This window comes from Piliocolobus tephrosceles, chromosome 2 (genome assembly GCF_002776525.5).
Source record: "Piliocolobus tephrosceles isolate RC106 chromosome 2, ASM277652v3, whole genome shotgun sequence".
NCBI classification, from domain to species: domain Eukaryota; kingdom Metazoa; phylum Chordata; class Mammalia; order Primates; family Cercopithecidae; genus Piliocolobus; species Piliocolobus tephrosceles.
This window is the reverse complement of record NC_045435.1, coordinates 82770886-82798514: the sequence shown is the minus strand read 5'-3', so window position 1 is coordinate 82798514 and position 27629 is coordinate 82770886. Positions and strand designations below refer to the sequence as shown.

The 27629-nt window shown below is 42.3% G+C and overlaps 1 protein-coding gene across 4 annotated transcripts in view; it reads left to right on the top strand.

The window, feature by feature from the left end:
• CACNA1D (calcium voltage-gated channel subunit alpha1 D) overlaps positions 1–27629 on the top strand; it is a 333155-nt gene that overhangs the window by 177464 nt on the left and 128062 nt on the right. For 2 of the 4 annotated variants that reach the window (XM_023189554.2, XM_023189556.1), the window contains exon 8: positions 5833–5936. In XM_023189554.2, the coding sequence (XP_023045322.1) occupies positions 5833–5936 (104 nt within the window). Of the gene's footprint in view, positions 1–5162; positions 5267–5832; positions 5937–27629 lie in introns of all 4 variants that reach the window. The other 2 variants (XM_023189557.2, XM_023189555.2) reach the window with 1 other exon arrangement.

Sequence of the window (27629 nt, the reverse complement as noted above, 5' to 3'; positions counted from 1 at the left end):
TGTGTGTGTGTGTGTGTGTGTGTGTGTGTGTGTGTGTGTGTGTGTATGTGGGGGGTGGTATGCACATCTGTTATTTATATTTGTAAAACAATGTCTTTTCATGCAGAGGAAGGAGGAGGGGGATGGTATTGGCTGAGCCAGGAGCATGGCTTCTGTATGCAAGAGGGCCCTCAGGTTAGGTGAAGCATTCATTTTCACTATTATTTCCTAAATTGCAACTTCTAGTCAGATTAGTTGAAATCTCAATTCCTGTCTTCCCTTGAAGTTTCTCATAAATAGAAAAAGCATCATCACAATAGCCCAAACTCTGATATTTCCCCTCCCCAGACAGTACAGAAAACAACATTTTGATTTTTAAAAAAATCAAAATCTGTGACTCCTCTCAGCTTTGTTTTTCTCTCTATTGACGTGGTAAATTGTCAACTGTGGATCCAACATACCTTGACTAATGAACAATTTTATACTTTATGTTATATTCCTGCACATCGATTCTCACAATTTTCCTGTTGCCAAGCAAGTGTAAAACCTGGGAGTAGATGATTAAAGGAGAGGGAACTTCAGGCTCCTGGAAACAAAAGTTTCCACTTGCTTTCCTGAGAACGTTTAAATATCATCTAGGATGATATAATTATTATTTTTATTATTAATATGACAATCACATGGTTAATAATTTGACAGTATAATTGCATTCTCCATGAATTACACAGCATCTTTATTCTGGTGGAGGATCTCAAGTCATTTATAAACTTTATCCCAGTCTATATCCCTTTATAGAAGATCTGGGATCTTGAAGATGGAGACAGTGGAGTAGAGACCATGGAACATTCCCTGGGTTCTACAGCAAATGGTTGTGGTCCTTGATCTAGAACAGAGGTCTGCAAACCTTTTTATAAGGGGCCAAATAGAAAATGTATTTGGTCTTGCAGGCTCCATGGTCACCTCGGCAACTATTCAGCCCTGCCACTATAGCGAGGAAGCAGCCATGGGCAATACATCAGCAAATGGATGTGGCTTTATTCTAATCAGACTTCATTTATGGACCCTGAAATTGAATTTTGTATGACTTCTCTGTGTCATGAAATATTTTGCTTTTGATTTTTTCCTCCACCAACCATTTCAAACTGTAAAAATCATTTTTAGCTTGAGGCCATATAAAAGCAGACAGCAAGCTGGATTTGGCCTGCGGGTCATGCTGTGGGAACCCCCTGGCCTAGACTAGAACCCAACACTCTTTCCATGGCATTCTTCCACCTGTCAGCAGTTTATGAATCCTTTCAGAACACTAGGGGGCAGCTAAGTAATGTCTTCCCGACTGTTCTCTAAGATCTTACTCTCTGAAACACATCAGGATTGTTTTTAATTACCTATTGATTGCATTTATTAGCTCATCATAGAGACAGGCAGGGGCCAAGGAACCAAGCCTTCCTAATATTTCATGGGCCACAGTCAGCTGGAAGCCACACCACTGTGATACGTAGCAGAACATCCCTCCCCAGCACGGTGCCTGGCACTGAGCAGGCACTCAATAAACACAAGTGATGGGCATCATCCTTCAAGTGTACCAGGCATATTGCCTCATTAGTGTAGATGTGCCATGTTTGAATATCTATTTTTATCCACAAGTAGGGCATAAAGGGAACATCTTGGGAGATAAAAAGAGATTAGATTTTAAATATTGACTACAAGCACATTTCTGAATCCTTTAGGTATTTACATATGGTGGACAAAGTCTTTGCAGGGCATTGTTTTGCGTCGAGTCAAGTTTATATTCAGTCAGCGTTCTCAAGCTCATTTATGCCTTGCTTCTCCTTAGTGTCTGGAAAATGTCTGGCAGGGTCTTGAGAAGGGAATTACGGGTGGGTCCAATATGTAGAAAGGCACACTTAGAACAGGACTATTTGGATGTGTGGGAAGTGGGATCATTAAGTTCTGGCGGAAGGAAACCTATGGTAGAGTTCTTTGATAAAGTGAGTTCCATAAATATAACTGAGCTGTTGTTTGACCCACATGTAAGTGTTTATTGCCCACAGAGGCAGCAGGGTGTAGGGCAGGGAAAGAGTGCTTGTTTAGGCTGGTTGTGTGACCTTGAGTAGGTCATGGAACCTCTCTGGGCTTCTCAAGATGCAGAATTAGACTTACATGATTTAATTTTTCTCTTCAACTTGGAGGAAATTTTTTTCCCTTCAATTGAAAGAGGTTGTTTTTAAATGTAGGAAATAAAAAGTATTGGGTTCAGGAGACAGCTATCCAGATAAATAATTTCTGGTGTCTTGCTTTAGCACTGAGCTCTTTCCTCAGCGCACACTCCTGCGGAGGTGCTGGCTGTCAGACCTTCACAAGAAGTACTCATGGTCAAGCTGACAATCTCCTTCATCCAGGGCACCTAGGAAGTTTCTCAATAACCAGCCGAGGGCTTGCCTTTTCCTTATTGCATGCTCTGGGGAGTTAAAACCAGTATACCAAGTTTCCAGAAGTGTTTCCAGCAGCTAGAAAAACAGCCTTGCATTGGTCTATAACTTGAGACATGAATATGCATTTCAGCCTTTTATTTTTATTTTGTTTAATTTGTTTGAGATGGAGTTTTGCTCTGTCACCCAGGCTGGAGTGCAAAGACATGATCTCAGCTCACTGCAACCCCTGCCTCTGGGGTTCAGGTGATTCTCATGCTTCAGCCTCCCAAGTAGCTGGGATTACAGGTATTTGCTACCACGTCCAGCTAATTTTTGTATTTTTAATAGAGACAGGTTTCTCCATGTTGGCCAGACTGGTCTTGAACTCCCAACCTCAGGTGATCTGCCTGCCTTGGCCTCTCAAAGTGTTGGGATTACAGGCATGAGCCACTACACCTGGCCCATTTCAACCTTCTAAAAGAAGGAAAACTGAAGCTAAAAAGAAAATTCCTGGGCACCAGATGACACCCCTTGATGACTTTGATACAAGTTTTTTAAATATTTATCTAAATTGAAGTCCTTCAGTGGAAGCCAGTTTCTTCATTGTTGATAAAGACCATACAGGCAAAATCCCAAGCAGTCTTTATTTTCATGTGGGTGTTTTTGAGAACAGCTTGCATGTTCTGATTTTTCTTTTGTATATGTTAAGATCTAAGAAATGCTTGGCTCTGAAAAGGGACTTGGATTGAGAAGGGTTCGTCTCTTTTGCCCCACCTTCTGACTTCGAGATTTGGAATCTCCAGTGGACTGTGTTCAACTCCAGCCTTTCCCTCTAGGCCTCAACTGTCATTCCAAGTGATACTTCTGATTTGAGCAAATGTGAATCTGATGAACACCTACTCCCAAGAAATTAAAGGGTATTAAATTTTTTGAAGGAAAATTGTCCCTCCCAAGTGGAGAAGACAGCCGTTACTAGAGCCATTCTCTGGAACACCAGCCTGAGGCCTGAAGGAGGGTTAGTGAAGCAGATGGCTAAGCAGATGACAGTTGCTAGGGTCACGGAAGAGTGAGGTTTCCTGATGGGAGCCCTCAACCTGTCCACCCTCCTGTCACCTTGATGGGCACCTTCTCCCCTACTGCATGCACCTCTGTTCCAAACCAGAGGGAAACAAGCCCAGATGGGGCTCTGTCTCAGGTGCTGACCCAGGCCAGGCACAGGCCACCACACCAGGCAGCCAGTTTCTTCTTCATCTATGGGGTTTTCAGTAAGTTTAGTGGTATAGTTGCTCTGGATGAATTACCCTCTGCCTTCCTGTTGAAATTAGTTTATCCAACTTAATTAGATCAACAATTGCAGTTACGGCCCAGGCTCATTCATTACTCTAATTGCCAGTGTAAGATGTGCAGACTGATATGAGTTCTGTTAAGCACATCAGTTTTCATGTGGCCAAACAGGTGTTTCATAAGGGATTTAATGCCCTCTCCCTAGACTTCAGGAACAGATGTTAGGTAATTTTTTTAAATGTTCACTTTCCCTATTTGGCTTCTGCATGAGGCAAACATTGTGAAGTGCACGAGCCACATTCTATAAAGCTAAAACCTGGAGCCAGATCATGTGCAAAAAAGCACATGCTTAACACCCTGAGGGCTTGCACCTGCAAGGCAAGAGAGATGGCTCTATCCAGACTGTTCGCAATTCTTATTGGCTGGAAATTCTGGGTGTTATGGCAGGATCATACCTTGGGTCATCCATTCTGTCCCCTGACTGCTCCTTAACACCTCCTTCCTGGGAAAGGTGTTTGCTGTATTTAACACTGACCTATGCTGGTGGAGAGTTCCATCCAGCTGTGATCCTTAAAGCACCTGTTTGCTCTAGCTTCTCTTGGCAGGGTCTGCCAGGGAGACTGTGTCTGAGTGTGCAGCATGAGCTTGTCCAGGAGTAGGGGAATGGGGTTTCTCAGGTCACACCCTTTCACCTCGAAACCCAGTCAGCTCACAGCTGGAGCCAGTCTCCCAGGGGGGTCATCTAGATCAAAGCTAAGTGTGGAGAATAAGGGCTGCTTCTCCTTTCTGAGGGTTCAGCTAAGAAAAAGCACATTCCGCAAAGAGCCCCTGACTGTGTGTGAGCTGGTTGACCTTGAAAAAATTCTTTTTTGCATTCATTTTGCTGCATTCATGTTGTTGGCACTCACAGGTTGCAGATAATCCAGATGTAAAGTGGGTTTGGTTTCCTTGGGCAGGTTGGCTTCCAGTAGAAGGTTATTTTAGGAGTTTTTAAAAAGAGTTTATAGAGTCAAATGGTGCAAGTTTGTCTCTATAATTAAGACTTTTCCACCATCACAAATTTTAAACACAAAGTCTAAAATCTTGGGCAGTATAGAAAATAGCTTCTAGCTAAGCACTAGTTTTGTCCTCTACCAAGACCTTTCCCGAAAATCACGTATCAAGACAGTTTCCTGTAAGAAAAAGCCAAATCCCAGCTGATTTTCCTTCCTGGGGCCAAAATCTGCAATTATTCGGCTTGAAAGCCTTGATAACTCTGTGTGTGTGTGTGTGTGTGTGTGTGTGTGTGTGTGTGTGTGTGTCTGTATTGGGAATATGTGATGAATGTGTGTTGGGTGCTGTTGTCTCTGATTTGGCTACTGTTGTTTCTGATTTAAATCTAAGTAAATGTTTAATTAAATGTATAGAATGCTATCTCTAATGTGACCCCCTCTCCTTACTGAATTCTCTTACTAACCCACTCCTATGAGACCATCTTATTTCTTGCAGATGAATGATGCTATGGGATTTGAATTGCCCTGGGTGTATTTTGTCAGTCTCGTCATCTTTGGGTCATTTTTCGTACTAAATCTTGTACTTGGTGTATTGAGCGGGTAAGCTACACCTCTTTCATCTTGAAAGCAGAGTCCTGAGGACAGTTGCCAAGACCACACAGGCTTTGCTGGATGAGGGCCGCCAAGAGGGGTTGCCAGACATTCTATGTGTCCTCTGAGATGCTTTCTTTTCTGCTGAGGCTTCCCAAATCAAGCTGTTTCCTGGAACCTCACCAGGCTTCATGAAGGAGAACTATAGAACGATAATTGACCAGAAATTAATCAGCATTGTTGCTTGAGATTTAAACAATTTCCATTGCTTGCCCTTTTTTGCCTGTTCTGAAATGAGATACATTTATAATTGCTTTATTTGTCTGGATCCAAATATAATGCAGATTAATTGTTATAAAACAGTTGCAAAATGAGCTGGGTAGGTGGGCTTTTTGTAGATTTCAGCAGCTGAGCTTGTCCTTATTTGCAGAGAAAAAAAAAGGAAGGACCTAGGCCCAGTCCCTGTCCTAGGAGCACTAACCTTCAGCAAAGCACTGAGAGGTCTGGCAGCTGCAACTGGGGCTCTGCTCTTTAGCAAATGGGTAACTGATAACTGATCTCCTTACATTTTACAGGTAAATGATGCGATAGGATGGGAATGGCCATGGGTGTATTTTGTTAGTCTGATCATCCTTGGCTCATTTTTCGTCCTTAACCTGGTTCTTGGTGTCCTTAGTGGGTAAGCAGTTGGATCCGTGTTTCACCTTCTCCTGCTGCCACGTGTGAGGCAACTCTGCGTGTCTCCCAGCTGCTCCCTGACAGCTTCTCTGCATGTGTTTGGTCTCTGATGTCCCCTCAGTGTGTTGCTTTTGGATTGAACTGTGATTCTTTCTCCCTGTATCTGTCTGTGAGATTCTGTGTTTCCGATGCTTGCCAAACACTGTTAATTTAATGAAAACGTTCCCCCAAAGCCAGTCGTGTTAGTATGTGAATGTGTAGAGGTGGATTACAAGTGAGTTAAAGAAATTCCAGCCTTGGTCTCCCCAGGAAAGAGGCTTTCGTCCCTTGTAATTTTGTGTCTATTAGTACATAACCTGGCCCCTTTAGGTCACCACAGTGCATTATGAATACTTTCAGGGGAGTTTTAGATTTTACTGTGACGGAGAAATAAGCCACAAGCACATAAATACTGTACAGTTTCAAAATCTTCCTCAGATTGGGATTCTTTATTAGCTGGTTTTCTAGTGCTGTCACTGTGAGAACTGGCCCTGCGATTCAGTTTTAACCATAACCTATAGAATCCTTCTCTTAATGCAGAGTGATGATCGACTTTTGTGCACACATTTCTCATGGCCTTACAGAGACCGCATCATTCAGTCACCATTCTTGAAGTTTACTTGTTTATCACTTCCTCTCTGTGGATTGACTCTCCATAAAGAGGGTGTAGCAGAGACTGGCCTGGAAAGGGGACTCCTTATGTTGCAGGCTGTGCCTTGCCTGTAGCTGGAGATGCCATCCCAGAACCCTTGTGGTCAGCCCTGCATCCACACCGCCTCTCAGACACCCCCAGAAGGTGGGGTGCTACAGAGAAGGGAGCTGGGGGCTGTCTGGCTCTCTCACAGTCAGCTCCTTTATATAGCCATTGCCAGGTCGTGGGGGGCAAGCAGGATACCAGGAGGCCCAAGAGGGGCCCATGTCTCCCAGAAGAGCCTCTGTCACTGCGCTGCGCCCAGGCACCCTCAGGAAGTGGTGTTGATGGATTTGATTCCAGGCGAGTTTATCTCTTCCTCACTCACTCTATCTTGCTCTTTCCGAGGCTGTATCTCGGGGAAGTGATGTCTTCATGTATGCTGAGTTAGTGAAAAGGCTTTGATCGCATTTTTGGAAACACTGCCTTTTCCAGAGCAGAAAGCCGAGTGCATTTATCCATCTTGGCTTCCTTTCTGCATCTTCCCCAAACCTGCCCTGGATTGAACGTAGTCAGTTCCACACCAGGGAATGCACACTGTCACAGGAAGTCCCTATGTAGAGATGGCCCCGGGGCCACTGCCCCCCAGAGAGAGAGGTGGTGGCTGGGCCTGGGTTGGGGCCACAAAACCCTCCTCTGGCTGAGCCGCCTCCTGTAGATGAGTGGCTCCTCAAACCTCAGGCCCTTTCACCTCAACGTGAGAAGTGTCTTTCTCCTAGTAAACCTCAGCGGCCTTAGGCTACGGTTGGACATGTGAGGGTGGTGTCTATTCCCGGAGAAATAACTTCGTGTTTGATTTTGCCACAGGAGCTTCCTGTGCAAGGTCAACAGCAATCCTGGTGTGAATTCCTTGGCGCCTCATGTCTCCTAAACCCAGCTAAACTGACGGAGGCCATGGAAACCACTAATTTTAACAGTGCCGGTGACATGCCTTATCTTTTAGCTTCCCCAGGCAGGAACCATTGCCCCAGCAGGCATGATGAAGCAGAGGCAGGAGCCAGATCGTGAGGTGCTTAAAAAAAGAAAAGAGAAAAAGATGGGAGGCAGGGCTTCCCACTGTCACAAATGGGGGTTTTAAACCTGCAACGCCTTGGGAGGTACCCAAAGCTGGAGGATAAAAAAGGTGCACTCCTTCATGGAACAACCAGTTTACTGAAATATATTTTGGGGGAAAATAATTTTTTAAAAAAAATACCTTCTCATCAAAACAAAACTTTGATCCCTTATGAAGGAGACTGGAAATGACACATGAAATTATAAAAGAAAAACCCGAGACTTCCCGGCAATTTTAATTGTCAGTGTGTGTTGTGCTCAGACCCCTAGAGGCTGTCCATGACCTCCTGTCTACTCCCCCAGAAGGCCTCTGCTAGGGCTGGTTTGGGTAAAGACAGAACCAGGTCTGCAAAGCACAGCCTCGCAGCTGTGTTCCTGATTTGGCCGGTATTTCCTGAGATCCTGTAGAGTGCCCGGCTCTGGTCCAGAGGCCAGGGGTGCCAAGATATCTCAGACACAGACAGCAGCCTTGTGCTTAGGCATTCATTATCTCATGGGGTAGCCCATTTTGAAGCAGTGCAGAAGGGCACATGTTCAATAGAGGCGCAGACCCAGAGGCTCTGTGAGCTGCCCTGGAGAGATGAGGAGGCATCTCCCCTGGAGACTGAGGACGGGCTGGCATGCCTCCACCTCCGCCCCCCCAACCACCGCCTTCCCTCTCTGCCTGCTAGTCCCCTCTTTACGTTCCCATTGATAGTTTTGTTGTTGTTAAAGCAAATTATTATTTTTTAAAAAATTTTAGCCTCAAGAGTCTTCATAATTTTTTAAGGGAGCACTAGAGAGGTACTGCAAAACCGGAAGGATATAAATGTTGAGAGGAAGACAATTTATGTTGCATAGACCCTGGGGGACTGTCAGACCAACACAAATGCAATCCCCTAAGCACTGAATTAAAACGCCCTCATTTTAGAAAGGCTGGTCGAGACCATGTGATTGCCTTCTCATGAGGAAATGTTAGATGGTGCTGTGTGTCTTCCAGTCTGTCAGCCATTTGGAAATACCTGTATCTGTTTCTGCTCCTTGGCTCCTTCATGTGTGTGGCCATGCCATCCTATTGTATTCTTGAACAGACTTTAATCTGCACATTGAATTTGGTGTTTATTTGCAAAGTGTTGTAACACTGATGATTTGAGAAAATCTTTGGTTTTATAACATAGTCTTTTTTCCCTCAAGGTAAGTATGAAGTTTATGAACTGTAAACCCTGTGCAGCCATGCATGAACATAGATGAATACTTACATCTCTGATCACAGTATTCTGTGGGAGGGGCTGAGAATGTCTATGACTAATGTTGCAATTTAACCTTAAGTTGTCATTGAGGATATGCTCCCATTATGACCAAGAATCGGAAAGAATGTCTTCTTTAAGTCTGCAACTCAGACATATTACACGTGGCCTTCTAGAAGCTTGGCAATTTTTCACTTTTCAAATTGTTCATGGAACCCCCTTTTGAGGTTTTCATCTTTAGAATCAAGCTAGATTCCCAGGGTCATGGGCGGTAGGCTGGTTGACTCTGCCTCCTTCTCCATTTTAGGACCCACCTGCCACCCCAGCCATCCACCTATGGTGTGGGTGTCTGAGCTTGCAAGATGGGAGATGCCCTAGGCTCCCAAGATGTGGCTCCAACCCCAGGAAGGGGGCTGGAAGACTTAGGTTCTGTCCTGCCGGAGTCCCACGTTCACTCTGGGACTTCACTGAGATACCCTGAGCCTCAGTCTCTTTGTCCTTCAGGATATCAGAGATATCCTGTCTCGCCATCTCCCACACAGGGTGGTTTTCAATCAGCTAATGACTGTAGAAGTGCTTCTAAAAATACATAAAGGGTTTTTCTCATTTAACATATCCTTATCTTAAATCCATGGATGTCCGCCACTCCCCTCACTGGGTTAGGTGGGAACAGTGCAGAATACTCTTTGGAAATTCTGGAGTGTAGCATTTTCTGGATATCCCAGCAGGTGGCCGCACTTTACACACACATCAGTGTTGTACTCAGTGTCACCCAAGAAGGGGTGACTCTGGAGGATGTGGAAGCACTGTGTCAGCTGCAAAGTATTATGCAGGTCTCAATCATTGTTATTAAAGTTATATTTGACAAGGTTTTTTTGCACAAATTGAGGGGAATGGCATTTCTCTTATGTAGTGGTTAAGCACACCAGCTTTAGAATCAGACAACCAAGTCTTGAATGTTTGTTCTACCTTTTCCAGTTGTGAGATTTGGTGCAAGTTACTTACCTCTTTGCGCCTTACTTTCCTCATCTGTGAAATGGAGCTCATCACAGTACCAGCTTCGTGAAGTTCAGTGAGGACTCAGTGGGCTGAAGAACGTAGAAGGCTTGGCCCGTTGAAATGATGGTAGTTCAGAAAGGGTGCATCTCTTCCTGGATTTGATGCAAGAAAAGAATCGAATCAATTCAGTCCTTTCAAACTAATTAATAATAACTGGCCAAGATAGGTCTGTGTTAGTGAAAAGCCCAAGTTATATTTTTAAAATGTTTTATTATATATATAATGACATAAGGCACTGCTGACTAAAGGATATTACTGCATAAACCCCCTCCTGGGCTTGCTTCAAAGAATAGATTAAAATCATTTATAATCTGCTTACGAATTCAAACCTTTGGTTTTGGCAACATCTTATGAAAAATATTTGAAATACTTTGTTAAGTAGATCTTCTATATTGTTAGTCAATAAATGTTGTTATTAAACCCACTCTTATGTTATAAAATTGAATGTAAACCCAGCCCAGGTCTGTAAATTCAAAATCATACAAATACAAATTAATTTGTATTCTTGGTGTTCCAGTAAGTTCCAGATCCTACAAGATCACAGGTATCATTTTAAATCAATCCAATTTTGTATTACTATATGCCTATTTATCTTTAGAAGTTTAAGGGAACATGGATGAAGCGAAGCATTATGGAAAACTGAAGGCGATTTTCAAACTAGTTTATCTGTTTGAATCTCACCTCCTACATTCCATTCTGGCTAAGCGGATACCAGGGGCCTAGACAAAGACTCAGGCATGGCTACATTTAGGAAGCTTTGGTTTCCTAAAGCAAAGATTCATGGGATGGAGAGTGTGAAGAGGGAAGATGGTGCCGGTGCCAGTGTGCTGTGGACTGACTATACCAGAATTCTACGTAATGGAATCAGGTTTGGTCCATTTAAATTCATACTAGTAATAGCCAGACAATCTCTGACTTCTTCTACTTGAATGGCTGCTCAAGAGGCAAAACACACCAATAGATAGTAGTTGTATTACTTGTGAATTTTCTAAGTGGAGACGTATCCTCTGGGAATAGGCATTCTTATACATTTTTCATGACTGAGATTAGATTTTTCTCTCATTTGGCTGGGCACAGTGACTCATGCCTGTAATACAGCACTTTGGGAGGCTGAGGCAGGTGGATCACCTGAGGTCAGGAGTTTGAGACCAGCCTGACTAAGGTGGTGAAACCCTGTCTCTACTAAAAATACAAAAATTAGCCAGGCATGGTGGCACATGCTTGTAATCCCAGCTACTTGGGAGGCTGAGGCAGGAGAATCACTTGAACCTGGGAGGCAGAGGTTGCAATGAGCCAAGACTGCACCATTGCACTTCAGCCTGGACAACAAGAGCAAAATTCTGTCTCACAAAAAAAAAAGAAGAAGATTTTTCTCTCATTCAACACTTTACCAGCATCTACTGATAGAAAATGGACAATTGAATTTCCTCCACTATATATACCTCTGATGTGTCTGCATTGTTAAAGAGTAGGGTAATTGCTTACAAAATTGAAAAGGTTGTTAGTGGGGTCCTGGGGTAGCCAGCATATCGGTATATTTGTTACCATATTCAGAATAAAACCACACTGTAATAGTGAGTTAATTCCATATCTTGGCCAACAGAGAATTTTTGGCCAGTGGCTACTAGGGCACACAGAAGTCCAGTCTAAAAGCGACAGTGGAGGACTCTTTGTAGATAGTTCATATGGTTAAAAAATAACTTCCTATGTGTTGTAGTGATGATTAAGCTGACAGAATGCTAAAGACATGCTTAATGATTTCATGTAGCAAAGTACTTCCCCACGTTTAGCTGGGTTTGTCTTTGGTTTGAAGAGGCTAATACGTGAAAGATTTGTTTACAGTTGGATGTCCCTTTTTCTGAACCATGAAGTAATATTGTGGATGGGGTTGAATGCTGAGGTTAGGGTGCCGGAAAGATTCAGGGTCCTTCAGTACCCTCACGTGGCTTGGCTTTGGTAGAACAAGAAACTAAGTTCCGATTTGGCTTTAAATGAGAGTGGTAAATTTCCTTTTTCTAATAAAGAACCTAGCTAAACATTTATATATACTTTTGAACACTGAACTTTCTTGTTGCAGAGTTAACAGCTGTTGGGGGTAGCTGACAGCTGGATCCTGGTGCTGTTGGTACCATGGTACCTGAAGTGCACAGGCTGGTAGCCATACCTGACATTAACAAGTGAGTGGTAACCTCTCTGCCGCTGGCTCGCAGCTACTGTTTCCATAGAAATGGCTGTCGGGATCAGTGGAAACGAGGTAAGTGAAAGTTTTCGCTGATCCTTGTTTCCATCAAGCTGACGTCTGTTTCCCTGGCAACAGCAGTGGACAGCAGCCAGGCACTAGCAACAGATTCAGTAGAGCTCTCACTTGTCAGCTGTGGCTATCATCTGTTCCTGACCAAGTTCTTTTTTTTATAATGTACAGAAAGACCTCTGAGGACCCAGGAGGCACCTCTGGTCACATGTGCCCTCCTGGACGCTCGTTTTGCGGATGGAGAGCTCTGTGCTGAGTTGACTGCTCTGTCCGCAGTTCCCCTCCACCTGTGCTCTGGGTTGTTGATGTGCGGGTTAGAAGAGGGAGGTTGTTGAGGGTATTCGTGTTGCAGGGGAGGCTGTTGAATCTGTTGATCTCAAATCCTAGGGGAAGAGAATTCATTACAGTGCTTTCATGCACAGACCCAGTTCTTTATAAAGCTGTTGCTACCTTAATAGTTGAAATTAAAGCCATAATTTTTCTGTGTTCCCTATTCAATTGGAGGCATTAACAATTGCCATTACTTTTACAATGAAAAGGATATTTAGGAGTTTAATAATTTGGTTTGTGAGAAACAAATTGGTGATTGTCTCTAAGATGCTACTGTCAACGTTATGCTTCTTTTCTCTTTTGTGTAATATTCTTTTACGGGATGGTAACATTGATTTTACAGAGATCAAATATTGGTATTGCAGGGCAGCTTGGTGTACAAAGACCAGTGGATCTATAGTGTAGGGAACTCTTCCCTGTTAAGATCCAAGAGTTCCTTTTCTGGATTTCGTTTTAATACTTCAACAAATGTATGCACCCAAGCCCTAATTATCCTCTGCCCATGTGAGACAGCATCCACAGTGCCACAGAGCAAAGGAGAGCCACTGTTACTGCCCTGGTGTGTGAGATGAGAGGCATGGAATGAGGTGTTGGTTTTAAGCCCTTATTGATACCATTTATTAAAGAGATTTTCTCTGGAAAACAAAACAGCTTTGGTATTCAGAGCTGTATTTTTGAGAAACAAATGAGCATAAAAATCCACAGTCTTATGAGAATTTAGATCGGCTGCTAGAAGAGCATTGGAGAACTATGGATTTTTGTCTTCGGAGGGCTTTCTGGATGACTTTGTTCCATAGCTCTCTGGAAATAGGGCAACTGTGCTTGGCCTGGAGGCAGTTGGATTTGATATAACAGACGAATAAGAATAAGAAAATCCTGCTGGATCCTTTTTTCTCCCTCTCTCTTAACTTCCTAAGAATGACTTATTCATTTAATGCATTTTTTTTCAGTTCCTACACAGTGGTAGATGTATGCCAAGTGCCCTGCTAGGCACTGGGGTTACAGTGGTAGAATGTAGGCACCAGGATTACAGTGGTGGGATGTAGGCACCGGGGTTATGGTGGTGGGATGTAGGCACCGGGGTTATGGTGGTGGGATGTAGGCACTGTGTAGGCATTGGGGTTACAGTGGTGGGATATAGGCATTGTGTAGGCACTGCAGTTACAGTGGTAGAATGAAATGGTTCCTTTCTTCATGAAGCTTATATCTAATGATGGAGGCCAAAATGACAATTACAAACCTGTGTAAATGCTTTGAAAGAAAGGTTCATGTGCTGTGAGAGGGTTTAACAGGCACAACTGCTGTCAGTTTAGTGGGTAGGAGCATCCTGGAAGTGAAGAATGAGTAGTCACTGTATCCAGGCAAAGTGGGAGAAGAGGCTGGGGCAAGGATATTCCAGTCAAGGGAAAACCCACAGAAAGGAGATACAGTAGGAAGAAGCAGAGGATGCTGGAGGAACTGAACGAAGCTAGGGTGACCGGAACTGGGGGAGGTGGAGATGGAGGCAGATGAAAGGAGAGAGACTGGCCGGCAGAGTCCATGTCACATAGGACGTTTAGACTGTGTCACAGGTTTTGGTCATTAGCTGAAGGGTAAGAGAATGCATGGATGAATTTTAAGCAGGGAGTGATATGATTCAGATTTACATTTTCTAAAAATTATGCTTTGTTCTCATATCTTCAGCTTACCTTAAAATCCTTCAAAAAGATAAGATGAATTAATAGATGGATAGGGGGATGCAGAGATAGATGATAAAGAAAATGTAGCAACTGGGTGCTGTGGCTTACACCTGTAATCCAAGCGATTCAGGAGGGTGAGGTGGAAGGGTTGCTTGAGGCCAGAAGTTTGAAACCAGCCTGGGCCACATAGCGAGACTTTGTCTCTGAAAAAAAAAAAAAAAAAAAGTATTTTTAGTTAGGTGTGCCTATATATAGTCCCAGCTACTCAGGAGGCTGAGGCAGGAGGATCACTTGAGCCTAGGAGTTTGAGGCTGCAGTGAGCTGTGATCATGCTTCTGCATTCCAGCCTGGGGAGCAGAGTGAGACCCTGTCTTAAAAAAAAAGAAGAAGAAAAGATAGCAGGTATGAATTATGGAATCTAGGTGGTAGGCATATGGGTGTTCATTGTATAATTGTTTCTACTTTTATGGATGTTTGAAATTCTTAATAAAATGTTGGGAAAATCTGCATATGAAAATCACTGTGGCTGCAGTAATATGAATAGATTGGATAGATACACAAATGGATGTAGAGAGACCAGTTTAAGGCTCATATAATCTGCTTCCAGCCACAACATACTAGTGCTACCAGACTGGACCTTTCACCATAAACAACTGTAAAAGACTGGGCAAAAAATAGGAAGCAACTCTTTTCAGAAAATGGAAATAGGATGTACAGGATTGCAATCCCTACAAGAAGGGAAACACATGAGATAAACTGCAATTGTCCTGGCTTTCTGCCTGGAGACAGTTTTAGAATTATGGCAGAGAGGCAGACCCCAGCAGAGAACGATGGTCCACTTGCTGAGGGGTCAAAGAAGAGAGTTCGGGGCTGCTAAGATGGCTGGGATTTTCAGGGCAGAGTATGGGTGAGAAGTATGCAGAGAAGGGGATCCAGTAATCAGAGTAGAGGTTCTCTGAAATCTGACCGTACACTAAGCTGCTTCTGTGCCAGGTGATACTGAGGTCAGGCAGAGAACAGCTAGTAGAATGCTATAAGTAGTTGGAAATCACTCTATGCTGGGAGGTACATGGTTCTGCTCAGCTGTAGTGGAAGGACCTAGTTGAATACATTGGATACTGAGACTTTAGAAAAGCCAGGCTTTAGGGTTGGAGCTACTTTAGCCCTTGAGTAAGAGTACTCCAGACCTGACTTAAAAAGTGTGGAAACAAGTTTCAAAAGGATCAGGTGAAATGGCCAATAAATTAAATACCTGCCAAAAAAACAAAAATCAACATTCGTTAAAGGAAGAGACCAAAGCCCAGACGTTCCCAAGATGTTTTTCCTCATAACCAAAAACTATAAGACATGAAAAGAAGCAGGAAAGTATTCATGATCAAGGAGGGAAAATTCAGTAGAAACAAAAGATGACGGATGTTACGATTAATAATCAAAGACTTTGAAGTCTACTATGAGCCCGTTTAAAGAACTGAAGGAAAAGATGGACATAATAAAGGAATAGGTAAATCTCAGTAGATAAATAGAAACAATACAATTATCTGAAAAAAGTAGATTGGACATTATAGAAAATGTCGATGAGGGCTTAGTGATCTCTAAAACAACAATAAGCAATCTGATGCATATGAAATTGGAGTCACAGAAGAAGAAAGAGATTGAGGAAAAATTTTAAGATAAATAAAGCTGACCATGTTGCAAAGTATTGAAAGCTAAGTTAATAGATCCAAGAGGCCCAACAAACCTCAAGCAGTAGAAACACAAAGGGAACCACTGCTAAGCACATCAAATTTAGATATCTGAAAGTAAAAGATACAGAGAATTTTAAAAGAAAGCAAATGGGAAAAGGCACATTACGTACTAGGAGAAAATAATAAGAATATGCATCTACTTGTTTGCAGATATAGTGCAAGTCATAGGGCAATGGGTGACATCTTCAAAGAGTTTGGAAAAATGATTCTGTATGAAACAAAAATACCCTTCACAAAAGAAGGAAATAGAAAAACTTTCAGGTAAACAAAATCGAAGAATTGGTCACCAACAAATTCGCACTCTAAGAAATGTTAAAGGAGGTTCTTCAGGCTAGAAGAAAATAATACCAGATAGAAACGTTAAATATCCACTTTAAAAATGAGGAGCGTGGCTGGGCGCAGTGGCTCACACCTGTAATCCCAGCACTTTGGGAGTCTGAGGCAGGCAGGTCGCCTGAGGTCAGGAGTTCAAGACCACCCTGACCAACATGGAGAAACCCTGTCTCTACTAAAAATACAAAAAAATTAGCCGGGAGTGGTGGCACATGCCTGTGGTCCCAGCTACTCTGGGAGGCAGAGGCTGTGGTGAGCTGAGGTCGCACCACTGCACTCCAGCCTCAGCAACAAGAGCGAAACTTCATCAAAAAAATAAAAAAAAGAAGAAGAAGAAAGAAAAAGGCATCAAAATGGCAAACAAAGATAAAAGATCTCTTCTCATTTCTAAATTTTCTAAAAGATAATTTAAAGTAATAAGCTGTTATGGGAACTGGAACAGGTCAAAGTAAATTATAGGATAACCATACACAGAAGATAGAAGGAAGTTAAGTGGAGCTTCACTGTGATAAAGTTATTACATTTTGAAATAATATGAATTCATGGTAGACTGTGAGAACTTAAGGGGTGCATATGATAATCTCCAGAGTAATGACTTTAAAAAGTTACTAAAAAGAAGAGAGAAAATGAAATATTAAATAGTACTAAATTGTCCAAAATAAGTCAGAAAAGGAAGAAACGGGAGCAAAGAACATGCAGTACCAACAACAAGATGGTAGACAAACCCAGTTATATCAATAATTGCATTGGATGAAAATGTGCACAACATTTTAGTTAAAAGATAGAAATTGTCAGACCGAGTAAAAATGTAAGATGCTATAAAGACATGGATTAAAAATAAAAAATGGATGAACCATACTAACCCACACAAGTTGGACTTTAGCATAAGGAACATTTCCAGAAATAGGGACATTTTATACTCATGAAAAGGTCAATTCATTAAGAAGACACAGTGATCCTAAATGTGTTGGCACCTAAATACAGCTTGAAAGTACATGAAGCGAAAGTTGTTAAAATTAAGTGGAGAAATTAATAAATCCAGAAACATAGATGAAAAATTTTATTCCTTCTCAATAATTGCTAGGTTAAAAACAGCAAGTATAGATAATATCTAGATTATATTTAGATTGGTTAATAACTATCAGCCAACTTGACCTAATTGATATTTACAAAATACTATGTTCAGTAATTGTGGAGTACACATTCTTTTCAGAGCACGTGGAACATTGACCAACATAGACCATATCTTGGCCATTAAAGTCTCATTAAATCTCGAACAATTGAAATTTTACGAAGTATCTTTGTTCTAATGGCAGTAGATTTAAAACAGAAGTTAGTAACAAGCTGTCTGTAAACCTTCCCAAATGTTTGGAAATTAAATAACCTTTAACTCAAAAAATAATAAAAATCAGAAAATATTTTGAAACTGATAAAATCCAACTGGGAAATTGTATGATCCATCTAATGCAGTGCTTAGAGGGACATTTATAGCTCTATCAGTAAGGAAGAAAGGTCTAAATTAAGTGATCTACATTTCTATCTACTAATCTGGAAAAAGAAGACCAAATAAGTCCAAGGTAAGTAGAAAAAAGAATAACAGAAGTAAATAAAATAGAAAACACAAATTATAAAGTTATTTGGAAAGCTTAATAAAAATGGATAAATCTCTAACAAAACTAATCAAAAAAGGAAAAAGAGCAAATTACCAGTTTTAGAAATGAAAGAGGAGATACCACAGATATTACAGACATTAAAATAATAGAATAAACTGTTTTATGACAAATTTGGTAACTTAGGAGAAACAGGCAAATTCCTTGAAATATGCAACCTACCAAGAAATAAATTGGGAGAGTCCTATATTTGCCTTTTTAAATGGAATTCAGAATTGCAAACCTTCTCTCAAAGAAAATAAGAGGCCTAGATGAGGTCAAAAGTGAATTATGTCAGCCAATTTAGAAAGAAATTATACCATTCCTAGAAATTATTTCAGGTACTAAAGTTGGAGGGAGCATTTGCCAGCTCATGAGGCCAAAATCTCAATACCAAAACTTTACAAAGACATAATAAGAACAGCATCCTTCATTAATTTGTACACGAAAATTCTCAAATATTAGCAAATAGAATATAGCAGGATGAAAGGAATAATATCTCATGGCCAAGTGGGATTTATGCCAGAAATACCAAGTTGATTCACCATTGGAAAATCAAATAATTTACCATATTAATAGAATGAAAGGGGAAATCATATGATCACCTCAGTAAATTCAGGCAACATTACTAACAATATTCTATAACCATTTATAATAACTCTCAGCAAACTAAGAATATACAAAAACTTCTTCAGCCTGAAAAAAGAACTATAGCTGACAGTATACTTACTGGTGAAAGACTGAATGTTTTCTTCTTAAGATTAGGAACAAAGTAACCATTTTTCTCTCTTCTTTTATTCAATGTTTTATTGAAAGTCTGAAGGTAAGACAGAGATAAAAGGCAGAAAGATTGGAAAGAAAGAAAAAACTATTTCTATTTACAAACATGATTGTCCTCATAGAAAGTCCCAATAATTGAACCCAAAACCTAGAATTAATAAGTGAGTATAGCAGGGTGACAGGATACAAAGTCAGTATACAAAATTCCATTTTATTCCTATATACAAGATGCAGGTGTTGAAAATGAAATTTAAAAAATTACAATACCATCAAAAATCATTTACAATAGCATTCCTAAGTATTAGGAATGAATATAAGAAAAGATATGGAAGACCTCTACACTGAGAACTGCAAAACACTGATTAGTAAAATTACAGTGCTCTAAATAAATGAAGATATACCATGCTCATGGATTGAAAGATTCAATATTGTTAAGATGTCCATTTTTCTCTATGCATTCAATGTTGTCCCATTTATAAATCTCAATAGCCTTTCTTTTAGAAACTGACAAGCTTATTCTAAAACTAATATATAATTGCAAATGACCTCTAATAATGAAAACAATCATAAGAAATAAATAAGGAGGACTTACACTGCTGTTTCAAGATTTACTGTAAAGCTGTAATAAGTATAGTATTTGACATAAAGGTAGATTACTAAAACAACTGAATGGAATAACAAATTCAGAAGTTCCTTTGTATGTTCAACTGCTTTTTGATGAAGGTGCTAGAAAAAGGTCATACCAGACAAAAACATTAAACTTGAAATCAATCAGATGATCTAATTAAAAAGCTAAACATATAAATATTTTCTAAATAGATTTCTACTCTTCAAAAACTAGAAATTTAAAGGGAAACCACACTGGTAGAAAATACAACACTTACATCTGTGTATCTAGAATATGTGAAGAACTCTTAACAACTAGATAATAGAAGAACAACTCAAAAATTGGCAAAACATTTTTAAGCATACTTTACAAAAGAATGTATATAAATAGCCAGTAAGTACACATTAAAGATGTTTTATATCATTAACCATCAGGGAAGTGCAAGTTAAGAAACTGCTACATATGTAGTACAATAGCTAAAATCAAAAAGATGATTTCCAAGTGTCATCAAAAGTACAGAGTAACTGATATGCTCATACATTGTTTATAGAAACGTAAAATGATACAACTACTTTGGGAAAGTTTGTCAGTGTCTCATAAAGTTAAACATATACTCACTATATGGCCAAGCAATTCCATTTCTAGTATTTGCTCAAGAGAAATGAAAACGTATGTCAACAAAATGACTGGTACATGAGCACTCACAGAGCCTTATTCATAGTAGCTGGAACTAGAAAAACTCAAATGTCTATCAATAGGTAAATAAGCAAATTGTGGTATAATCACACATTGGAATATTCAGCAATAAAAAAGAATGAAGTACTAATACATTATCAACGAAACTCAGAAACAAGAAGCCAGAAAGAAAGAAACATATTTATATGAAGTTCTAGAACAGGTAGAACTAATCTATAGTGACAGAAATCAGGTCATTGGTTTTCTGGGTAGGAAGTGGAGTTGATTGGGAAGTGGAATGAGGCAACTTTTGTTGGGGGGGGGTTGTTATTTTAAATTTCTACATCTTGACTGGGGCGTTGTTTACATGGGTGTCAACATTAGCCAAACTGTATACTTTGAATTGTATATGTTTTATTTTATGTGTCTTGTACCTCGATAAAGGTGATTTTAAAATACCATTAAGATAGAATTAACAGAGACCTCTGCCTCTAGTGAAGATGGAGTAACAGAACTGGATTTACCCTCCCACCTGAAACCACAAAACCGAATAGAGGCAATCTTTAAAACAATGGTTTTCAAGACACTGGATGTTAGGCAATGAAGGAGAGAGATCTCTGAGACACAGGAATGCTTGAAATAAGCCCATAGTTGTCCCAGCTTACTGGCTTGAGAGAGCTCCTGGGCCACGGTGCACAGAGGGGGATCCCAGGGGAAGCCCTGTGGTCTCCCAGAGTTGAAAAAATGAAGCTAATAGTCTGTGGAGAACAAGGTGGCTTGAGTATGCAGGAGAGAGTACCAGGGAGGAGTGAATTGCAGAGGACTCGAGATGAGCAGAGGGACTCCCAAGTATTCAGAGTACTTTTTAGCACATGTGTAAGAGAAAACTACCCAAGGCCGAGGACAAAATATTTTGAATAGTTTAGAAGTGTTCATCATTCACATGGGTCCAGGAATATTGCCTGTTCCCACCAGCCAATATTGTCTTGTTTTCCAGCCAGACTGGAAAATCTCATAACTGGTGGACCACTGGGTTGAGTACTCAAAAAGATGTTGCCTCAGCCTTGAGGAATAATTAGCCCTAGACCGAGTGATGCTCCAGGCTGACCTGAGCTAACCATTAAAGCAAGACCTAAAAGGATCAAACTGTTTCATTGAAGTGACTTAGCTGCATCCCAGAACAAAACACAGGAATATTGATAGGAATACAGAAATATCTAGCACTGAATAAGCTTTTATGCCTGGCATTCAATCCAGGTTACCAGGCGTGCAAAGAAGCAGGAAAGCGTGACCCATGGTAAGAAGACCCCATCAATTGAAACCCACCTAAAACTCACACAGATGTTAAAGTTATCAGAAAAGGACATAAGGACAGCCATCACGACTGTTTTCCATATGTTCCAAATGTAGAGACATAGAAGAAAAAAAAATTAAAAATTAAGATCCTAGGAATAAATCTAGTGAGAGCTGTGTAAGACCTCTTCTGTGTAAAAGTTTGCTGAAGGAAATTTAAAAAGACCTCAACAAATGAAAGAATGTATGTTCGTGGATTGGAAAACTCAATTTGTTAAGATGTCAGAGACTGTATTAAGAGAAGGTATGTTTTCTTTGTAATGAGAGGAAGAGATGAGGTAGATATGAGTTGGGTTTAATAGTGGGAAGCTGGGAGTATTCCTACCTAAATTCCTAATTTCTCTGTAACCGGAAGCAGGGTTAAATGCAGATGATGAGGGGGTAGGTGACAGAGTAGTATGTCTGAGAAGAGTGGAAAAGGCTCAGAACAGTCATTGCAGAGAATTAGGTGATGATAGGACCAGAGAATCGAGGTAGATGATCAGTAGCATTGAGGTCCTATTGGATTTGAGTCTGTTCTGATGTCAACCTGTACCATTGTGTGACTTTCTGTAGCCATGCTTGGCTGTTCTTATCCAGACATGGAGAAAGGGAAGCTTTGCACTTTTTGCTAACTGTGAATCGAAAAGGAGAGGTCTGCTAGCTGTGAGCATTTTGCTAGCTGTGCATGCATAAAAAGTTGGAAGACTGTTGAGGATGCTAGCAAGGATGTTGCTGAGATGACAGATCATGATACTTAAGGTGAATAAGGAGGAAAGGAGAGACCTAACAGAAAAAATGAAAGCATCAGTGGACTGGAGACTTCAGAGAGGTTAAAAATGTTTCTAGTGGAAATAGTTGAAGAAGTCAGCTGGAATGAGAGAAGGTTGTGGTCAGAGAAATGAAGGCTTGAACTTACAATTTGGTGAGGATAAAGTTCAGTGTGACAGTGAGATTGGGGGGCTGAAGTAGCACGGAAGAGATGGTCATTGGAGACTTGTGGAGGAATTGGAAAACTAGGGTGAGGGCATCAGGGGCTGTTGGAGTACCCCAGGGAGGTTGTAGAATGTGGGATGGAGCAGCAGGCCGGGAGCCAGGAGTGGAAGTCCTCACTTCCCAAGGGCAGCAGAGGACAATAAGGAGGAACTGGAGGAGGGTGTGTGGCCCACTGGCACCATCCTCAAAGGATAGGGTTTTCATTGATTTTCATACCAAGGTCAGGGAGTATTGCCCTGGACATGAACCTGGAAGTAGGCTGGGTCTGGAAGGGCTGCAGGGATCACAAAGTGACAAGAACGTGGGACCTCTTTGAAGAGGCTGCAGGTGTGGGAGAGCTTGCTGCTGCGGAGCACAGGGCAAGACTGAAGAGTAGGGGAAGGGTAAGTCAGTGACAAGTTGGGAGGGGTCCTGACAGTGGTGTGCTAGGCGGCGTGGGACTGGGCAGTGTCCAACCCAAGGCAGCAGCACGGATAGCTGAGGCTGGGTGCAGATGTGCCTTCTGCGGGTGAGGGGCCTCAGAAGGGGCCTGGGAGACCCTGGCTTGCTCAGCCTGGGGTGATGATGTCCAGCAGCCCTGGTCTGGGTTCCCCCGGCCCCCACGGGGCTGTTGGAAGCTTCAGTCTCCACAGACTCAGCCTTGGGTGGGGGGTCTGCCCGGCTGGGGCGAGGCAGTGCTCTGGCTGCAAGCTGTACTACCCTGGCCTATGGGGTCTCTACTGGCTGAGGGATTACTGATTTCTCTGTTATAGTGGGGGGAGCACAAAGGCAGGGGTCGGAAGTGCTGGCCCCTGTGCCAGCTCTGTACTTCCTAGAGGCATGGCTTCTTTGGTCAATATACTTCACTTTTCCAAACCAAGGCTTTTTCTTCCTAAAATTGGAGCGCCCCACCTGTGACTTTTCTCACAGAGCCATCCTGATAACCAAGGAGAGAAATGGATGGGAAGGGCCTGGATAAACAGGAAGACCTTTTTAAGTGTATGGGAGCTCCACACTGGCCTGGTTGTGGCCTCCTTCTCGGAGGTGGTTTCTGTGAGCTGGAAAAGTCATCTCATTTGCAGTCTGGATGTTTACCTGCGCTTCTCTCCAGGGCCCCACATCCTTCCAAGACCTGGAGAGGCACTTGATGCATTAGCCTGATTTCTCTAAGTCTGATTGTCATGAGTTTGGTTTTGGGTTCAGGGATAAAACATTAATCCACCCTGAACCCATCATTCCCTCAAATGATGGATTCCTTCTGCTTTAAAATAAATCTTGGTTTAAGTTGCCTGCTGGCAGCTTTGGGCCTCTGAGTCTTGGAGACCCTTGCTGCATCTGAAGGATTTGAAGTCAGTGGGTGAGAGCATACCAACTGCCGAGAGGTATGCTGTCCCCAGAGGCCCACCTATCCTTGAGTCATGAGCTGTTACTTACAAACAGACCCACAGACACATGTCAAAAATTCCAGGGCCCAGTGTGGATTCCAGCAGCTGCACTCTCTCCCACTTCGGCTATCAGTCAAGGAGGTTTTAGCATCAAATCTGTACCTATCAATATGCCCTAGGAGCACAGCAGAGGGTTGGCAAGTCAGAGGGCCTCACCCAAGGAAGCTGGGCTCCAGTTGGGCATTGAAGGATGGACAGGATTCATTAGGATGGTAAAGAAAGGAAGCAAGTTGTCAGGAGAGTGGGACCTGGTGCCTCCTGCCTGTTGGAACCAGTGAGTGCAATGGTGAGGCTGCCAGGGTGCTCCGTGCTAGCTGGTGAGCAGTGGGCAGGGCAGATGTGGAGTTGGGAATACCCACTGAGGGAGGCAGGGTTTTTTTTTTTTCTTTAGACTGTGGGAGCTGTCAGAGTGTTTGAAATAAGGTGATGGTTGACAGCTGTGCCTGGAAGGTAAAGCTGGCACCTCCCAGAGTGTAGTAGAGTTAGGAGAGCCCGGGGGCTGGGGGCTGCAGGGATAGGATCTGCACGGAGGTGCAGAGGTGGAGATGGAAGGTACAGATGTGGTAGTTTGTTGTGGCTCGTGCCTCTCAGATAAGAAGGGGTCTCTGGATTTTGATTGTCAAGTCTGGGGATGTGGATTGTATGAGAGAATTTTTCTTTTTTCTTTTCTTTTAAAAATATTTTTTACTGGCCGGGCGTGGTGGCTCAAGCCTGTAATCCCGGCACTTTGGGAGGCCGAGACGGGCGGATCACGAGGTCAGGAGATCGAGACCATCCTGGCTAACACAGTGAAACCCCGTCTCTACTAAAAAAATACAAAAAACTAGCCGGGCGAGGTGGCAGGCGCCTGTAGTCCCAGCTACTCGGGAGGCTGAGGCAGGAGAATGGCATAAACCCAGGAGGCGGAGCTTGCAGTGAGCTGAGATCCGGCCACTGCACTCCAGCCTGGGAGACAGAGCGAAACTCCATCTCAAAAAATAAAAATAAAAAAAAAATAGTTTTTACAGAAACAGGTCTTGCTGTGTCACCCAGGGTGCAGTGCAATGGTGTGATCATAGCTCATTGCAGCCTCAAATTTCTGGGCTCAAGCAATTCTCCTACTTCACCCTCCCAAGTAGCTGGGACTATAGGCATATGCCACCATGCCCAGCTAATTTTTAAAATATTTTTTTGTAGAAACAGGATCTCTCTATGTTGCCTGGCTGGTCTCGGGTTCTGGTCTCAAGCTGTCCTTCTGCCTTGGCCTCTCAAAGCCCTGGGATTATAGGCATGAGCCACTGCACCCGGCCAGAATTATTTTTATTGCTTACAATTTTGTGCTTTATTCAGTTTATTTTAATCTTCTCCACTACTTTGAGGAGGTAAGTGTTCTTTGCCTCAGTTTACAGATGAGGAAATCAAAACTCAGGGAGGCTTATCAATTTTCTCAAAATTTACACAGCTAGTAAGTAGTTAAACTAGGAATTAAATCTAGATCTATCTGTCTCCAGAGCCCAAGCTCTATGCTTTGGCCTTTTTAAATTTTTTTCTCTTCCTGAGATTAATTACCCAATGCTGAGTGGAACAATGGGATACAGAGGCTTCAGAGAAATTGGTTTATTTTTCCTCCTGAATCTGCTTGTGGACAAGTCTCATTCAAGCTCAGGTGGTCCTTTTGGGTCCTGTTGCTGGAGGATCGATTGAGAGATCCCTCTCAATCCCTGAGCCCGGCCCTGGGATGTGGTGCTCTGCCTCTTGTTCTCCGTCAGCTAAGTCTGGGTGCTCAGGGAAGGCACTACCCACCCACCATGCCTTTCAGTGGGCACTCCCCCTGCGGGGGGGAACGACTCTATCCCTCTCCCCTCTTGATGCCAGCTCACAGGGTGGCTTACGTGGCCTGCGGGAGGGATTTGGGCTGAATTTCCTACAGTGACTGCTTTGGGGATCTGCCAGTAGGGGGTTCAGTTTCAGCCTCTTCCTTGGGTCCACATTGCTACTCCACAGTGGAAACCCCTAGCAGCTCTGAACAGCAGATCCAGCCTGGAGCTCATTCTGGCGGTGTAACCAGGCCCTTCACACAGCAAACTGTGTTGCCCTGCCATTGCTGGTGCCTTCAAACATGTTTATTTTAGGTGGTTCTGCCACCCTCCCAAGCCAGACTTCGTGTGCACATCTTCCTTATTTTTTCTTGGAAAACTGGAATCTGACAAGTCTAGCAAGGTGTGTTTATGAAGTGACTTCTTAAGTAACGGTATTTGAAACCTGTCATGAAGATATGTGATGGTATTGGTTTGGCTTACGTGATTAAGTGATCTATTTCATTCAGAGAGAGTGATGGCAGACAAGAGAGCCCATGGTTTTGAAGAATACCTCTTTTTTTTTTTTTTTTTTTTTTGAGATGGAGTCTTGTTCTTGGAGTGCAATGGTGCGATCTCAGCTCACTGCAACCTCTGCCTCCTGGGTTCAAGAGATTCTCCTGCCTCAGCCTCGCGAGTAGCTGGGATTACAGACACACACCACTATGCCCGGCTAATTTTTATATTTTTAGTAGAAACAGAATTTCCCCATATTGGCCAGGCTGGTGTTGAACTCCTGACCTCAGGTGATCTGCCTGCCTTGGCCTCCCAATTGAAGAATACCTCTTAAAACATGTTTAAGTTTTAAAAAGATTGAAACAAAGTCTGTAACTTTTAGTATGCAACCTTCATGGATTCTCATCATTGGGAAAAATTTTCCACTAGAAGCATTGGCATGTCTTTGGTAGCCATGGAAACTAACCCTTCAAAGAGAGAGACGCTCTTCTGTCCTCAAACAAGGAGATACAGTGAAAGGAAGGCATATTTCATACTCAGATGCCTGAAATGCTTTATTTCTGTGTGTGTATATATATGTATATATGTGTATATGTTATATATGTGTGTGTGTGTATATATATATATATTTAAGTCTTATACAAGACTCCTTGTTTTTGTTTTTATCAGTGGCACAATGGGTATAGTTTTAGGTGATGGAAGTTACATATGCACTGTGGCCAGATACCCAGTACGAAGCCCAAACTTGCACATCTTTGATCCTCATTAATGTAAAACCCATGCTTGTGAAAGCAATTATTTAGATGATTTTTATCGAGCAACTACTAATGACCGGGGTTTGTGATAAGGAACCAGTATACAAAGACAAGACAGGCACAGGCCCTCCTTCACAGAGCTTGCAGTCTGGTAAGTAAAAGAAAATAGTGAATAACCAGTTGCAGGACTCTGAAATAAATTCTACAAAAGCAGGGTTCTAATCTGGGGGACTCTAAGGTAGAGAAAAATCTTTATGTCCTGAGCCAGCTGAGTGGGATGGTATCTGGAAGAGCGCGAAGGGTTGTGCAGGGAACAGCATGCACAGTGGCCTCGTGTGGAAGGAGCTCCATGCCTTGGAGGAACTGAGTGAACTTTAGGATGGCTGGAATCTGGAGTTCAAGGGGGAAGAGGTCAGAAAGGAGGCAGGAGAGATCTGACATGACCAGATAGATGGTGCATTCCTTCACTTCATGCCTACTGCACTGTCCTGCTCAGGGTAAGTGCCACATGTAAACAGTTAGGTTTGGTGTGTGCAGGGTGGCCCAGCTGCTAATTCCTGTGTTCTGTTCATGGCAGATAACTCAACCTAGTTATTAAAAGCTAGGAAACACCAACTGTGAAAATGATTCATCCTCCCAAAAGATGAAAACTGTTTTAAATATCATCACAATCTTTTATGTCAATGAAAGCATCAAGAACACTGGCCAGGCACAGTGGCTCAAGCCTGTATTCCCAGCACTTTGGGAGGCTGAGGCGGGTAGATCCCTTGAGACCAGAA